At 42.2% G+C, this 18,048-nt stretch overlaps 1 protein-coding gene across 1 annotated transcript in view; it reads right to left on the bottom strand.

Moving 5' to 3' along the window:
• ENPP1 (ectonucleotide pyrophosphatase/phosphodiesterase 1) overlaps positions 1-15,970 on the bottom strand; it is a 69,329-nt gene extending 53,359 nt beyond the window's left edge. The window contains 1 exon segment of the mRNA XM_030316364.1: positions 15,731-15,970. Within this exon segment, the coding sequence (XP_030172224.1) occupies positions 15,731-15,970 (240 nt within the window).
• Positions 15,971-18,048: the final 2,078 nt, after the last annotated feature.

The following is an 18,048-nucleotide window of genomic DNA, read 5'->3' as shown; positions in this document are numbered from 1 at the left end:
AATAAAATGACTGATGGAGTAAATATTTAAAGGTTTAATGTGAAGTCACTAGAAGAAAACCATGGGCAAACATGTTTATAATTTTAGGGTGGTGAACACCATCACAAGGATGGCACAAACTCCAAAAATTAGAATGGAGAAGTTAACGTATTTGATCCATAAAAATAAGAAATGTCTGTAATGCCAAAGAAAAAGAACATCAACCACAAGAAAAACTGGAGTGGGGGAACTAGGATAAAACATTTTCAACACACAACAGAAGGTTAATGTCGATGATAGATAATGAGTGCATAAAAACCAAGTAGGAAAAGATAACCCACGGTTTTAAAATACCAAAAGTAATAAACTAGTCTAGGCAAAAAAGAGAAACAGCTAATAAAAATACGACATTCACCTTCATTAAAAATCAAAGAACTATAAATCAGAGTCCCTTTCTTAGCCAATGAAATTGAGAATCATTAAACAGATTAGTAACTACAAGTGTTGGCAAGGATGTAAAAAGAGACAGGCACTTTCCCACTATCTTCATAAAAACATATGTTCCTTTCCAAAAGGTCACTTAGATTAATCTACCTAAATTCAAAATGTACAGAATCGCCACTCCTGCCATTCCGAATTTAATAATTCATCTGCTAGAAGTTTTCACATAAGCGTATAAGGATATGCATACAGAGATATTTCTTTATTGCAGCATTATTTATAACAGCAAAAAAATATGCAAAGAACCTAAAATTTCTGTTAATAAACAACTGAATAAATACAATACATTATGGTAGACCCAAACAATAGAAAACACTGATCAATTATTTTGAAATTAGGTAAATCCATCACCAGTGTGTTTCCTCTTAAAGCCTTCAGCCCCCATGTACGCAGTCTACTCTGAGGCTATCATGCCGTATGTCCAAACTATCCCATGCATACATACAGACCACAGGCAGAGGTCCCTCCATGGGAGCAGGATGCCTGGCCAGTGGAGCAGATGCCCCACTCCACGCTGCTGCAACTCCAGCCACCATCTGACTGCAACCACATGACAGACCCTGAGCCGCACCTGCCCGGCCAAGCTTTTTCCAAATTCCTGATTCATCAAATACCATAAGAGGGTTTTGAATCTGCACAACTGATGACCAGATGCTGGACAGGGATGAATTTATCAATCAAGTTGGTAGTACCAACCAGTATGCCTCTCTGACCATAGGAGAGGACACACGTCTCCCAGATTTTGTGCCTAAATCATTCCCAAGGTAAAATGATCAATGAAGCAATGCAAGAGTTGACTCTGCTTAAATACACAAATGGCCAGCTTCATTCTGGGTAATGACCTGGTTCCTCAGCACTTCACTGGACGAAGGGAAATGCCTGAAAAATACTCCACACAGTGATATGGGGATGTGAGCGATGTGATGAGTACTTTACTCCCTTTGCTAGATGCACAGAGAATTTAGGCGCAAACATTTATGCAAGTCCACTTCTAACTTTCAAGTGGAAAAGTAGACTGGGTTATACTCACTAGTTTATAGTATTAAGAATATTAGTAAATGTTTAGGGGGAAAAAATAGGACAAGATGAGCCTGAAAGTCTGAATCCTCTTGTAGTACCAGAAAGTAAAGGAAGTGTTACACAAACACACACACACACAGAGTGATGGGGGTGTGTCAAAGCGACACAGGCCCCAACTCCCAATGGCCAAAGCTGGAACAATTTGAGCAAAAGTACAAATAACACATTTTTGGATATAAAGCATAAAATAAATATCAATGAGTTCAAATTGATATAAATAAATGACTGTATAAATAAGAACAGACCAATCTCCAGTACAGAATTCTGCATAATTTATGTAGATGAACCACCTTCAAAGTAGAACATACTCTACTCTGTAAGTGTGGGCTGGGCTTTCAAAGAGTACAGGATGGACAAGTACAAAAAAAGACTATCTCTACATCGAAGAACGCTGAAAAACACTAGCTCAGTGGTCTGCCTCCCCAAAGTGAACGTTCCCACTCTACTCGTGAGAAAACCGTCGGACAAACCGCAATTGCAGGACATTCCACAAAATACATGACTAGCACTCCTCAAAACTGTCAGAGGCATCAAAAACAAGGAAGTCTGAGAAACACAGCCACGAGGAAGCTACAGAGATGAGACAACGAAACGTAACGTGGTGCTCCTGGATGGGATACGGGAACAGCAAACAGAAAAGGACATCAGGGAAAAACTAAGGAGATGCAAATAGAGCAAGGACTCTAGTCAAAGAGGCTATACCCATATTGGTTCTTTAGCTGTGACAAATGCACCAGACTAATGCAAGCGGTTAATCATCCGGGCTCTGGCTGCACCACCTTCTCCCTTTGCCCCTCCTGCCCTCCAGGGGGTGGCAGTTCCTTCCAGCTCCCCTTCATGTGGCCTCCTCATTGCCACACTATCCAGTCTGGCTTTCAGTCCAGTCCTCCCAACACCTTTCTGACTTGTTTCTTATACTAAATTCTCTTAATTAAATTACCAAGTATGGCCTTTTTGTGATTGGACCCTGGTGAATAGAGCAAGTGATCTCTCTCTCTCTCTCTCTCTCTCTCTGTCACACACACACACACACACACACACACACACACACACACACACCAAGGCATAATCTAAAGGCATAATCTAAACTAAAATGAATATTGGCAAAGAACTTTCCATTTTGAAGATTCATTTGTTTTTCATTCTCAATCTCCTAGATACAAAAATATATATTTTTAATTAGATCTTGCTTCAGTTGGATTTCAAGAAAAAAAATGTCTGCCAAAAGAATCCTGAAAATGGTGTTTCTTTTGAAGCTACGATCAAGACAGATAGGAGTCATTAAATAAAAGTACTCGTAAATGATTTTAGGACAAAAAAATTTTAAGTCTGTTAAGCTCATGAGACAGAAAAAAGAGGGAAAAGCAGCTCCTTTATGGTATAAGACATACCCTCAGGCTGCGGACAAAACAGATGGACTAAAAGGTAAGGAACTATGGATTTTATCCAAGGTACACTGTTTTTCTTGCCTAGGCAGGTATCTTGCTTTCACAGATGGTAGATCAGAGATAAAACACAAAAGGTGGAGACAGGACATTGTGCTCAGTTAGGTTTATGTGATTTGTTCCTGTGTTTTTTCCAAAATAAATTTTGGAACATAATGATCAGAAGAGTACCTTACATTTATTCTTGAAAGATGGGCCCGGAGGCAAATAAACAGCAAAAAAAAAAACTATCCAGAGGATTCCTGGTAATTCTCCCCAAGGACAGAAAACGGGATAACAGGGAGATAACAAACGACCACTTATTTTCAGTAGAGACACAGTAGTTACTCGGTCACAATTACAGTGGAAACTTAAAGACAGAACTTAAAAATTATAAGGGAATACAAGGGCTTATAATTTAGGAGGGAACATAATTTTAGAAATGTGTCACCTTTTAATGTGTATATTTAGGCTTAAGTCAACTTCATTACACTCATTCATTTGGGAAAAAAAATCTTAAAATTACATTTGTATGAACAATCACAAAATTAAGCCTTTTGAGCAATTTATTTTGTTCTAACAAATGTTTCTTGAACAAAGAACATCTGTTCCATATACATTTTCATTATTACTTGCTGGAAGAACTATAAAAGTAAAAACAAAACAAACAAACAAACAAACAAAAACCCAACAACAAAACCTGTAATATTACAACCCTCAAGTCCTAACACAGAAGTTTTTAAGACGCTACTGTGATATTTGCCTGAATTGCCCCCTTTGGTAGCTTCACCGCTGGGCACTTGAAAATGGCTGATGTGACTGAAAACCTGAGTTCCTTTTTATTTCATAGGACTTTAGTTGATATAAATTTTAACTTAAATAGCTACATGCGGAACTTACATCTAGCAGGAAAAGAGAAAGCAGTTATGAAACGGCCAAGTAAAAAGAGAGTAAAAGCGAACTTTCCTCAGCAGCCATCCTTTTTAATTTGTTCCTCCCATTGAAACTAAAATGGTCTTTCCAAAACGTAAATCAGATTTTGTCATTAAGAATGAAAATAGAAACAAAAACAGACAGGAAAACACTTCAGTGATTTCCAATTGTTCTTAAAAAGCAAAATCTGTCCAATAGTCTGTCTGCAAGGCCCAGCCTGGACCTGGCCCCAGAGCCCCTTTCCAGCCTCATCACCCATCACACACCTGTGCACACCACCTACCCTGGTCTCTTTCCAATTCGGGAATGGACACTACTCCTGGCTATCCCAGGGCCTGTGTACAGCAGAATCCTCTTGGCTCACCGGTCACTTCCCCTAGGACACCTTCGACCTCTGTGACTAGGTCCCCTCCCCCTCAGGACTCTCCCTCAGGGTCCCCCCTAGCTTCTAGACAGCACATATCACTGCATCAACATGAGACAGTCTTGTAGGATTCTTTGATAACTCTCTGGTCCTGTGGGGGTGGACCATGAGAACAGGGAGGAAGTCTTTCCCTTCCCCTAGCCTCCATTTAGCCCCCAGCTTCTTACACAAGATTGCTCACACAGTAGGAACTCTAAATATTTGTTTAGTAAGTTATCAACCTCAGCAATAACAATAAACCCTAATCTAGCATCTATACTGTCTCAGGTACTTTACTCATTAGTGTACATATGTTAATTCATTTAACCCTTAAAACAAACCTCTGAGGTAGCTAGCTACTGTTATTATCCCCATTTTACAGATGAGGAAACTGGGGCACAGAGAAGTTAAAGGACTTGCCCAAGGGCACACAGTACTTACTGGAAAGACAGGTTTCAATCCCAGCAGTCTGGCCCTTAACCACTAAGCTCGATGACCTCTCTATGATGAAGTAGCAACTGAGACCTTCAGGGACAGGGGATATTGAGACAAAGAGCAGCTAAGGAATGTTTCCCGTGACAGGGGAAGCTGAGTTGGATCCCAGGGAGTATCTGGCCTCAGGTAAGAAATAGGGAGGTAAAAGAAAAAAAAAAAAAATCATTCCTGGGGTAGAAAACAGAAATCATTAACACAAAGTGTATTTGGAAAACAGTACAAATCTGAGCCGACGATAATAGAAGAGCTGGGACACCAGGGGGCAGGCATCTTGAGACCCTGTCTGACTCTCTCAACTGGCCCAGTAGCATAAGAACAGAAGTTGAAAATGATCTGAGTCTTCGAACATCTGAATCCAAATTAGGCACATAATGTACACATGTCTCATCTTACAGAAGGGACACAGAGTCCCCCTAACAGGTGGGTCCCAGACCGGACTTACCAGCCATCACGTGTGCTCCCTCTTACATTGTACAACTTTGCCAATCACAGGAGAAAAAGTGCTTCACATCGAGTTTGACAAAGAGTCAACTCCATAAAGGCATGTATAAATTCGCCAAACACCTCCAGAGCTCTTACCATGCACAAAGGTCCACTTTAAGTGCTTGACAAATACTGCCTGACCCATGGCCACACATATACATCACAGACCTCCAGGACCGCTGTGACTGGATGAAGCTGAAACGCCCAGTCCCCAAGTGGTAACACTGGTACTCAAGCAGTGAGAAACAGGCAAAAAAGAGGGCTGAGTTTAGGGGCACACACTTCCCCTCATGTATTATGTTTAGGAAAACTAACAACTGAACCATAAGAAAGAAGCCTGAACAGTGGAGGTAAAGCTGAGCGATGAATAAAACAAAAACAAAAACTGTGTTCTAAAAAAAATCTGAATGAATGAATGAACGAATAAAACAAAAAATGTGTTCTAAAAAAATTTGTTTTGATTACTGGGGACTAAGGTATGAGTAGAGACGCCTCCAAAGTTTACCCCATGAACTAGTAAAATAAAAGTCTTGAAATCCTATTCTTGAAAGGCTGAAAAACTGTCTAGCACTGACAAAATCTCGTGGTAGAATACAAATGAAAAGAAATGGAGCAGTATCTGTAAGGTGATCTCATTTTTGTTAGAAAAGGAAGTGAAATGCACACATGGAAAAATCCTGAGGTTAAAAAAAAAAGATTAATAGCAGATAAAAAGAATGCAATCTTTATTTTCTTACACTTTTTCACATTTTCTGAACTTTACATCACCTGTAATATGTAGTATTTTTATAACAAGGGGAAAATTATAAGCTCTCTATACAAAGACTTTAGACCTAGAAGAAAGCCACCTACTCCAAACCCCTTGTATCATGGTCAAAGAAACTGAAAGTCAGAGAAGCAGAGCAAATGTTCAAAGGTCACACAGCAACTACTTCCTATAACTCCAAGTGTCAGGCTCTTTACATGACCCCTGTCTCTTAAAACTTGCTTGAGTCATCCCAGAAAAATCAATGTCCCCGTTTCCTTTAAAAGTTTCCAGACCTGGGATGCCTGAGTGGCTCAGTCAGTTAGGCGTCCGACTCTTGACTGCAGCTCAGGTCATGATCTCACGGTTTGAGTTTGAGCCCTGCATTTGGCTCTGTGCTAACAGCATGGAGCCTGCTCGGGATTCTCCGTCACCCTCTTTCTCCACCCTTCCCCCACAACCTCTCTCTCTCTCTCAAAATAAGTAAACATTTTTTTTTTTTTTTACCAAAAAACACTTTCCAAGAGATGACAAATGTATAAATACTTTTATATGGCAACATTCCTCACATTTACTTCTTTTGAGCTGATTGGTAAGGTATTTTAGTGTACATGTAGAGTTGTTTTGTACTTATTTCTTTGGTTAATTCAAAGAGAGACAAGAACAACATGGTCTATTCATAATGCTCCTAACCCACACCCTTCCCACCTGAATAGACTCCATTCACCTGTTTCCTAGTTTCCAGGAGATTCTAATCTAAGTGATGCTGGATGGCTCTCTATAGGAAGCCTATGTGTTTGGATGATGAAATGTTATGGAATAAACTCTGCACCAAGGACACTTCACCTGACTCAATGCCACCTGAAAATGCCCTGGTCCAAGATTTCTTTGTTTTGGTTTTGTGTCAAGTATATTGTTGATCGTTGAGAAGGTACTGGCAGTGGAAAGTCTGAACTGAAGAGTTCTGTTGACGGTGTGATGTAAAAGTGAAACCCGCTGGGTATGGATGTTTGAATTGGAAGGAAGATCCAAATATTATCAGGTCACAGCAAAGGCAGAAGCTGGCACAGCTGAGAGCAATAAAGAGCAATTAAAGGACAAGCCAGGACAGAGTGAGGAAAAGGCAGTTAAAGTACAAGAAACAAATGAGAGCGCAGGTCAGCTCCTGCTACATGGAAACTGCACACGTGATGGGAGGGAAGAGACAGTGTATGTCATGTCCTGTACACGCAACGAGAGCAATGAATGGGCACCTTTAAGCAAGGCGCCTCTGAGGTCCAAGGAAAGAAAGGGGCCAAATGCAACCAGCAGCAGCGCCATTTCAACCCAAAGCCAACACAGTTGAGGTCTTTAAGAACAGTCAGGATTTGTTTTTTTTAATCGTAGCATCATGTATGAGGTCTGTGGAAGAACAAAGGCTAATTAGCAGCCCCAGCTAAAGAAATTCAGGCTGGTGTGCCTTCTCTACCAGTCCATGATCCTTAAGGAGTGCTGCTCCTCAAACTTGAACGTGTAGACCAATCCCTGGGGATCTGCAAAAACAGAGATTCTGGTTTGGAAGGTCTGGGGGGGTGGGGTGGGGCCCAAAATTCTGCATTTTGTACAGGTGCCAAGGAGGTGAGGCTGAGGTCTGCAGACCACACCTTGAGTAGCAAGGATGTGAATGTCTCCTGAGTAAGGAAAAATAAAAAATTCAGTCACACTAAAGCTTCTCAATAACAAGAAAAATGACCACGTATTCAGGACACAAACTTGAAACAATATTAACGAACGTTCAATACTGTTACATTAAAATCCATTAATCTCTCTTGCCCTTTGAATGAAACTTACACCCATTCCTAGTTTTGTAAATCATCCGTTGGTCCCTTGGAAAATACTGGTTCACTGAGTTACGTAGTTCTTTCAAATGTTGACACAAGTCATCATACCTTATGGGAAAAAAAAGTCGAACTCCTTACTATCTCCATCAATTTCTTCAGAAAAGTCTTTAAAGGTTGGGAAGCTACCAATCATACAATAACAGGTACAAGTTCCCCCAAATTCTGATTTTTACTGAAAAGACTGGATTTTTACCATAGGCAACAGGTACCTTAATTTGTTTTCCTTGAAGTGACAAGCTAACATTATTCATTTTGAGACAATGTGGGCCAAATACTAAATCCGAATAACCAGTGCGTGTCAGCCATTCTTTCAAATAAAAATGAAAACTGGTGTTCCAGGAAAAAAAAACAAAAGGCAGCCAGTCCAGCTCACAACTCAATCACAGAGTTTCCCCTCCAGAAAACAAAAGCACTTCAGACGCAGCAGCGCGTACTTCCAATTTCCCACCTATTAAAAAGGTAGGTAGTTTATGGTTGAGCTTTAATAAAATCTGCTTCATCAAGGACATTTTTACCGCCTCATCCAGTACATTCTTTTAAGTGAAACTGACTTCTTTGTGCTTTAGTCGCAAGTGCAGGGCTACCGGCAGGCAGCTGCTGGTGCGACTCATGGCCTTGATCCCTGCTAAGGCGACAGCAGTGGCCCCTGCCACTGCTTTCATGCCCTCAGTGTCAAGGTCAGCACAGTGCAAAGGGCAGGTGACATCTGACTACTGTTGCTAAAATCGTTTGCAATCCATGGCCCCCTGGCCACCCAGGGACCCACCCACTGCAGGTTGAGGGCTGCGGTCTAAACTATGTGGATGTGGGCTCTTGAAACTTTGTTCTACTTGTGTTGTCTTTTGCTTAGAAACGTATCTATTCAAAATAAAGGTACTCTGGAGCAACAGAGACTCTATCTGGAAAAATGTCATAACGACAGCTGTATTTTCTTTTGCTGCACAACAGCATCATAAAAAACTACTTGAGTTGCTTTCCATTTCTCTCTCCACGACAGACCGTAGGCCCCAGACGCTTACTAATGTCAAAAATCGTTTCAAGGGAAAGAAATCAGCTTTAGAAACAAGCTACTTTCTCTGAAATACTTCCTGAAAACCAAGCTAGAATGCTCTTTGAGGATCTCAGACCATGCCTGTGATAGAATGTTTGCCACCTTAAATCTGTGTAAAATCCTATGATATGGGGAGAAAACGATCGATCCACAAATGAGACATGCTTGTGAAAATTTACTCCCTTCTATCATGACTCTATTTTCCTATTCTGGTACATTTAAAAATGTATTAAAAAGGAAACTCAAGGGTGCCTGGGTGGCTCAGTAGGTTAAGCATCCGATTCTTGATTTCAGCTCATGGCTTGAGTTCCCGCCCCATATCTCCCTCTACACTGACAGTGTAGAGCCTGCTTGGGATTTTCTCTCTCCCTCCCTCTCTCTCTCTCTCTCTCTCTCTCTCTCTCTCTCTCTCTGTCTCCCTCTCTCTCTCTCTCTGCCACTCTCATGCTCTCTCTCTCCCAAAACAAATAAACTAAAAAAAATAAATAAAAAATAAATTAAAAAATAAGGAAACTCAAGAAGATGAAAATCATTTTCCTCAAAATTTGTATACATTGGAAGTTCAGAATAACATGTGATTATTGACATCACACTGATAAAAAGGCATATGAATGGGATGCCATTTGCCATTAATACAGAGTAAAAATCTGTAGTTAAGAGTCCTTGCATAGTTTTCTACTTACAGATGGCAGATGACTTTCGCCTATAAACTTAACCTACTCTTTCTAGAAATAGAGTAAATACACCAACTACACCTGAATAACTTAAGGTACATGTCATAATTATGCAAGATTCTTTGGGTCCATTCCTATCTTAGTGCCACTCAAACCGCTGTAACAAAATGTCATAGACTGGGTAATTTAACAGAAATTTCTCACAGTTCTAGAGGCTGGCAAGTCCAAGATCAGGATGCTAGCCAAACTGCTTTCTGGGGAAGACTCTCTTCTTTCTGGCTTTTTTTTGTCACTGTGTCTTTTTTTTTTTTTTTTTTTTTTTTTTTTTTTTTTTAGTATTTTTTTTTCAACGTTTATTTTTATTTTTGGGACAGAGAGAGACAGAGCATGAACGGGGGAGGGGCAGAGAGAGAGGGAGACACAGAATCGGAAACAGGCTCCAGGCTCCGAGCCATCAGCCCAGAGCCCGACGCGGGGCTCGAACCCACGGACCGCGAGATTGTGACCTGGCTGAAGTCGGACGCTTAACCGACTGCGCCACCCAGGCGCCCCTTGTCACTGTGTCTTCACGGGACCTTTCCTCAGTGTCAGATGGGCATGGGGGAAGGAAGGAAGGGAGGGAGCAGGCTCAGCTCTCCTCTCTCTTCCCCTTCCTGTACAGATACTAATCCCACCATAACAGCCTACCCTCACAACCTCATCTGAGTCTAATCAACTCCCAAAGACCCCACTTCCAAATATCATTATATTGGGGGCTTATGACTTCACGATGTGAATGTGGGAAGGACACAGACATTTAGTCCATAACAATTTCAAGCTTTCTGAGCCATAACCACTGGGATTGGAGCCCAGCAATCTGTTGTCCTTAACAGTTTTGGGCTGTTTCCTAAGCACTCTGCTGTTTGAGAAACCTGACTGCATGCCTGTGAGCCTCAGTTTCCTAATCTATCAAGTAGGATTAATTGTCACCATACTTTACTGTTTCAGAGTTGCTGACGTGTTGAGGATCTGGGAAAATGTTTTCTAAAACTGCAAAGTGCTTTGTGAATGATAAACTTTTACCACCTACGTTTCCACCAAATCTTATTCTAACATCTAAAAGTGAGCGAGGATAAAATAAAGATTATTATAGATGTTATCTTAATTCTTATAATTAAACCTCAGATAACTAAAACACTCAGGAAACAGAGTGTTCTAGTTAATATTTAGCTGGACATTCTGGTCACTTTAGAAAAGCCCTTTCAAATATATTATTATATTTTCTTTCCGTGGTAAATACATCACTTAGATTTGATTTGATGTCAAAGGATTTTTATTTTGAGTCAGTTTTCTGAATATCAGTTCTTGTTAGGCTTAAAAGAGTAATCTATGCTCTGCCTTGAACTCGTTTGCTAAAAGGTTTCATGGTAGATAAAGGCATGTTTATGTTTATTTTAACCAAGGTAGTTCTCTAATTCCAAGTTGTATTCCAAAAGCTTATTTGTTCCTAAGTTGTTTGAAACATGAAATGTCTCTCTCCCTACCCCCCCCCCCAATTATGAATCATAATTAAGTTCTCTAGCTTGTCCAAAAAGCCCATAAACACAGATGAAATACATTTGCTATGAGTTACAAGTCACACAGATACTTTGCAGTGGAATTTATCAAACTCAAACCGAATATAAAACTATTTTCATTTACCTTTAATATTAGTATCTGAGAAAAAAGCTAGCTGGAGGAAGATGAGAAGATGGTAAGAATTTCTATAAATATTATGAGCCAATGGTCCTCAGTTCTGTATTATACACAATGTATAAGGTCTCTTAACTTATATGAAGCCACTAGGGATTGTCTTCAGAATCATGATTAGGAAATAATGGGGGTGGGGGACAGCAACACTGAGTGTCCAGAGTTAACTGAACAAGTGGAATAGATGGGAAAAAAGAAAATGTTCAAAGGATGGCTGTGTATCCATGGAGTGAAAATAGGTGAGGTATCAATGGTGACAGAGAGAGACCAGAATATGACTCAAAGCAGAAGAAAGGAAGTAATAGAAAGCAATGCTGGAGAAAACAATACCCCAGAAAAGCCACAAAGACTGAATTTGGGGTATGATAGCAAAGTCACCAAAACAGAAGAGGCCTCGATACAAGTGAAGGAGACTTTCCTTTGTACCTGCAGGATGACCTACCTTATGCATGTCAGATGGCCACACGTGGGTCATCTGAACCTGAGAGAATGCCCAGTAGTGAGATCCTGATTCTGAATGCAAGTGATCACAGAGGCCTTGTCTGGCCTGTCCTAAGGTTGGCCTTGGCTGGAAACTTGTTCATAGCTCATTCACTGCCTCTTCCATCTCCCAACGGCCTAATGGAATGATATTCCAGTTTTGATCTTATCCCTGAATTTATACCCAAGCGCCCTACCTACTAGTGCATCTATATTTAGATTCCTGAGACTCCTGACCTTCAATTGGTCATGTGGGTCTGTGGATGTATATTCTGTCTTCCCATCTTGCCCTTTGCCAAGGTAAAGTGTCACTTGGTCTAAGCAAAAATGCAGCGCATTCACTCATTCAACCAAAAGCCAACACTGAGCGTAAGGCACCTTCTTAGGTCCAGTAGTAAACACAACCATCTTACTTGGCTGCTAGAAATCTGTGATGCATTTTATCACAACGTGTGAAACAAAAAACGTAAGAGGCAAACAGGAGCCTTTTCTGACCTCTAAGATGCTCTGGCCATGTTGAAATATGCGAAACCATGGCTGGCTGGATGTTAAATTTTACAAACCAAAGAATAATGCCAAGTCCAAATCTGATTAAGAGCAGAGAACCATCTTGATTGTTCTCCACATTGTACTTTAGAGATAAGACAATGTGTTGTAAAAAGGGGAGAAAAGCTAACCAAAGTAATAATTTTCATGCCCAAACTTCTGATAAACAAGGGCAACCACGGCCACTTACAAAGAACTCTTTCACTGAAAGGTGAAAGTAGTCCCCCATAACTACCACCCATACATACAGCCCTGTACACATGCGCAGGTGTATGTATTATTCATAAGCACAGCAGAAGGTCACAAACACAAAGTAATGCTGTAGAGGAACTCACTGGAGAATGGAAAAATGTACTGCACTGTGGCTGAAAGTGTTCTGCCCTTGGGGTGCCTCGGTGACTCAGTCAGTTAAGCATCGGCTCTTGATTTCTGCTCAGGTCATGACCTCATGGTTTGTGAGATTGAGCCCTGTGTCAGGCTCTGTGCAGACAGTGTGGAGCCTGCTTGGGATTCTCTCTCCCTCCTCCCCAATCTCTCTCTGCCCCTCCCCCCTCACAATAAATAAATTTTTTTTAATTTTTTTTAATGTTTATTTATTTTTGAGACAGAGACAGGGCATGAATGGGGGGAGGGGCAGAGAGAGAGGGAGACACAGAATCGGAAGCAGGCTCCAAGCTCCGAGCCATCAGCCCAGAGCCTGAAGTGGGGCTCGAACTCACGAACCATGAGATCGTGACCTGAGCCGAAGTCGGACGCTCAACCGACTGAGCCACCCAGGGGCCCCAATAATTTTTTTTTTTAAAAGAAAGTTTTCTGCCCTTTAAAATACCAGGAACAAGAAGAATTTTTTTTTTCAAATCTTCAAGTCCGACCTCAGTTGAAGTCAAAATATCAGTTCAAAATTTAATTTGGAACCAGGGAAAGGCATTCAGTATTTAACATATCTACTGAAGCGTATAGAGAATAATACTTGTATTTGCCCTCTTAGTTTTCCGCAGTCTGGCTCAGTGCCTTTCCAGGGCCCAGGGCCAAAAGCCACCAGAGACTGCAATTCTTTCCCTGGGATCAAACACCATACTTAAAGAGAAGGGAGGGTAGAGCAGGATCTTTCCTTCTTTACTGCATCATTTAAGCTTAGCCGAAGTACGTTCAGAAAAATGCAAGAGTTGCCACTGATTATTCTCTGGAAGGCAGCTCTTGTGATTATCCAGCTAGATAAAAACCATGAGGCTGAGGACCATATCAGCGATTGGCCTCTAGTAATCCCAACACCAGATGCAACTAGTCCATTTCTCCAAGTTTATGAAAAGTGTGTTGATGTTTAACTGGAAAAAAGGAACCCATAAGTGCAGCTCCTTTCTAGAAGACATGTTCCAGAACTCTTTGATGTCAACTGTCAAAATCCTTTTGGAGACTTTTCCCTTTGGAACTGTATCACTTGGGGAGGTCAGGGAGGAGGGAGTGGGGGGAAAGAAGGGCACTGAAGTAGGGAAGAGAAAGAAGAATGGATAAAAGGTTTCACGTTCACTTTAGTTACTAATTAAGATTTCAAAAATACAGCAATGAGTTTAGGTGTATATTTAATGTCCCACAGTATTTCATCGAAAGTCATGAGGTAAGAATTCTCTGCCAATTCAATATGTGTTACAGCAAAAGACCCCGCCTAATGGGGTAAGTGACATTCATGATTGTACTACTTATGGAAGACCTAAGACATTTCCATGTCCAATCCCTAGAGGTGCACCATCAGAGCACAATGGAATGCTGTTTAGCTGGTTGACGTGTCATAGACTGAAATGCGTGTTTCAAAAATAGGACTTTGCTTATACCTATTATGGATCTATAAGTAAATGAGTAGGAAAGATTTAAAAACTGAACATAGCAATTGGCAATTTAGCAACCTTTCAGGACTACAGGCATTTAGAAATGATTTCACATTAGACTTATGCACAGATTCAATGTACAATTATTGGATAACCTGTAGTGGGCTAAACACGTGAAAATAGTGACACTAAATCATTTAAGTGATCATGTTCTAGAAACAAAAGTCTCACATTAACAGAAAGAAAAAAGGTGACTCAATAGATAAAACCTAGGTTCTCGTCAATAACACGTGTTCTAGACTCAAACAGTGATATATGATGCAAAAATATATGTTGAGATACAAACATTATGTGGTTTGCAACCCTTCCAATCTTAGGCTTAACTTCTAAGTACTAAGCATATGACACCATCTTTTTAGGAATGTTGGTTCCTCAAAGCATTATAACCTCTCCATGAAACCTAAAACATAGCGAAAATGGAAATGCTTATGAAAGGAAAGTAGATTTCATATCAGAAAAGATATTCTCTACACAGCATTGTTCAATCATAGCAAGTGATAATGTTACTTCCATATGATACAATAAAAATTATGGCTCCTTGCAAGTTTCAATTTACTTCCCCACAGACGTTGTTCCCATTGGATCCCCACAATAATTCTATGCAGTGGGCAATGAAGACGATGTCCTCATTGTACCAAATAAGAAACTGAGGTTTGGGAGAGTTGGACAAGGCCTTAGCAACTACTAACTAAACCAGGAACCCAGGCTCTGACTCCATCCAGCACTTCCTACCATCCATCTAGAATGAATTCCCACCCCCTCCCCCAACACTTTATAAAAGTGACTGTGGATCTTGCAACTGTCCTAACAAATAGCAGAGGAATAATGGCTACTTTTGTTAGCAACAAAAACCGTGTGACCTACGGTTAAAAGAGTAGACAAAGAATGGTTAAACGTTTCTTCACGTTCGCATAACATGAATATTGATGAATTTCTGAACAGCTGCAAGGAAATTCCTGAGTAGAGCCAAAAGAAAAGGTTTTTCCTAAAGTTCCTGACAAAACGTGAAGAGCTCTGTTAAATCTTTTCAAGTGAAATTAGTTAATGCAAAGAAAGTCATCAATACTGCAGTCGCAAAAAAAAAAAAAAAAAAAAAAAAGGTTGGTCCTTCCTAAGACCGACAACTTTCTGGCTGGCGGGCTGGTCATTTTTCCCTTCTACAAACTTCGTACTCTCATGGGGAGGGGTGGGGGGCGAGGTGGTATCTCCAAAGATCACACTATGAACACTGTGATTTCCTAAGCAGGCCCTTAGAAGCATCGGTGGCACACGTGAACGTGACCTACTCCCCCGGGGTAAAGAGAAGAACAGTGCGGAGCGCGTGCAGGCGAAGAGGAGCGGCAGAAACGCTGCCTCTCTCCGGGCCCCGGGTGCTGACCGCGCACGGAGCGGAGGAGCCGGGCGCCGCCCTCCCCGCCCTCCCGGGCGCCGGGCCGCGGACCTACCAGCGAGAGCACCTTGTAGGTGTTGGGGTCCTTGGCCGTGCGGGCGTGCGCCGCCTTCTCCAGCGGCTCCTCCCCCAGGTCCATGGGGGCCAGTAAGGACGCGGCCGCCTGCCCTTCCCCGGGTGCCTGGGCCGCGCGGCCGTGGCTCGGGTCGTGGCCGTTCCCCGCCGGGCCCTCCCGGGAACCGCGGCCGCCCTCGCCGCCGCTGCTCCCGCCCCCCGAGCAGCCGCCGCGCTCCATCGTGGCCCCCGGCGCTTCGGCCCCGCCGCCTCGCTGCGCCTTTAATAGGCTCCGCGCCGGCCCCGCCCCGCCCGCCGCCGCGCCCGCCCCTCGCCGCCAGACCCTTGGCGCCGCGCCCGCCGCCCCGCGCTAGAAGTGAGGGGAAAGCAACTCAACGCCCCGGATTATTTGGCTTCCTGTCTGATTTCGGGCACTCTGCGTGTCGGTTATTTTGGGTCCTTTACGTGGGCGCGTCTTTAACTTCCCCCAGAGCTTTCCCCTCGCCGCGCCCCGGGCACCTTCCGAACACTTGCAGCAATCGCCCTGGACTGGAATTGCCGAATGTGGTCTGCAGAGGGCATGAGATCATGGGGCCCCAAAATAGAGCGGGAGGAGGAGAAGGATGCAGCCCGGGCTGGTGCCGCTTCTTAACGCCGGGGGAGTGGAGTCGGGCCGACCTGTGGACGTGCACATCGGCTGGAGGGTCGAGGGTGGGACAGGGCCACCTTTTTCTCCTGCGTAGAAGCGAGCGAGGATTCCCTCAAAGCCCCGCTACCCACTACGACTCTACTCTGAGACAGGAATAGCCAACCTTAACATGTCTGGTTAACAAAAGTGCTCATATATAATGGATACTTAGTTTTTCACGGTGTTGTGTTGTTTCTGGGTTTTTATCGCTGATCCGGCTTTAATATATTTACTTACTAGTTCCTTTAGACTTTCTGTGTTGAAGGTTTCAAAATGCCCATGCTGCCTTATTCTGAAATTGACCCTGATACTTGGTTAGCGATATTGAACATTTTAACACAGTCTGAAATACTTTGAAACCTTATTTTTGAACTAGGACACGAACGGTGGGCTATAATTCTTGATGGGTTTTGATTCGCCTTTGATTCTACAACTTTTACATTTCCTGGCTCATCGGTTGGAAAAACCACACGTGTGTAGCGAAGTGATTCTTCTCTGTCAAGGTGAAACCGGTGACTTTCAACTGCCTTGCAATGCCAGGGACTGAGTTCAGTGACCAAAGAAAGTTATACAGTAAAAAACCAATCCATTTTCAATCCACTTTGGTTACACGAATGTAGGCAATTCATGGATATTTAATAGATATAAAGTATGTGTTGTTCCCTTTAAAGTAGTCAATTTAGGGGGCGCCTGGGTGGCTCCCTGGGTTGAGTCAGACTTCAGCTCAGGCCTTGATCTGCTGAGTTGGGCCCCTGGGGCTCTGTGCTGACAGCTCAGAGCCTGGAGCCTACTTCAGATTCTGTCTCTCTCTCTCTCTCTCTCTCTCTCTCTCTCCCTCTGTCTCTCTCTCTCTCTCTCTCTGACCCTCCTCTGCTCAAATTCCCTTTCTCAAAAATAAACATTAAGATGGTCAATTTAGGGTGCTTTCTGTTTATATTGACTCCATTCATTCATTCATTCATTCAATAATGAATTTTTCAACTCAATCTTTTCACCTCCAACTATATATGCCATATCAAAGATGAATAAAAGTACATATTTCTCAAATAGCTCTCAGTCTGGTCGAAGTAGGTAAAGAAAATAAACAAAATAATATAAAACCCAAGTCATATGTGCATCACAGAGTCACAAATAGGATATTTTGAAAGTTTAGTGGGAAGGTAACTGACATCTGGAAGAAGTAAAAGCCATCCCTCAAAACATTATTGAGCTCTTTTTTTTTTTTTTAATTACCTTTGAGTCAGCTTTACAAACCACCCAAGAGAAACAGGTTTTCACTATTTCATACTCACACATATTTTTTACCCCAAACTTGGCTCCAAATTTTCCTTTAACTGCTTCCAAAAATCAGATTCAAGGACAAAGATCTGTGCCATGGAGACCGGTCAAATGAGTATCAAATCTAAAAGAAACTCAACAGAGACGTCCAAAGTGGCTTTGAACCTAACAAAACACAGGGAATCAGTGTCTTCACTGTAGCATCACTTTGAAGGCTTCGCCCATAGGAACCGTCAGCATAGTCTGCAGTCACAAACTCAAATGCCCTAAATAAGAGGGGCAGCCCCACTGTGGGTGAACCGTGTGCCCTGTTATAGGGGTGAGGCATTTACTCAGCAGGATTGTGTGCCCAT

This window comes from Lynx canadensis, chromosome B2 (genome assembly GCF_007474595.2).
Source record: "Lynx canadensis isolate LIC74 chromosome B2, mLynCan4.pri.v2, whole genome shotgun sequence".
NCBI classification, from domain to species: Eukaryota; Metazoa; Chordata; class Mammalia; order Carnivora; family Felidae; genus Lynx; species Lynx canadensis.
Note: the sequence above shows the minus strand (reverse complement) of the source record. Positions and strands in the feature narration are given on the sequence as shown.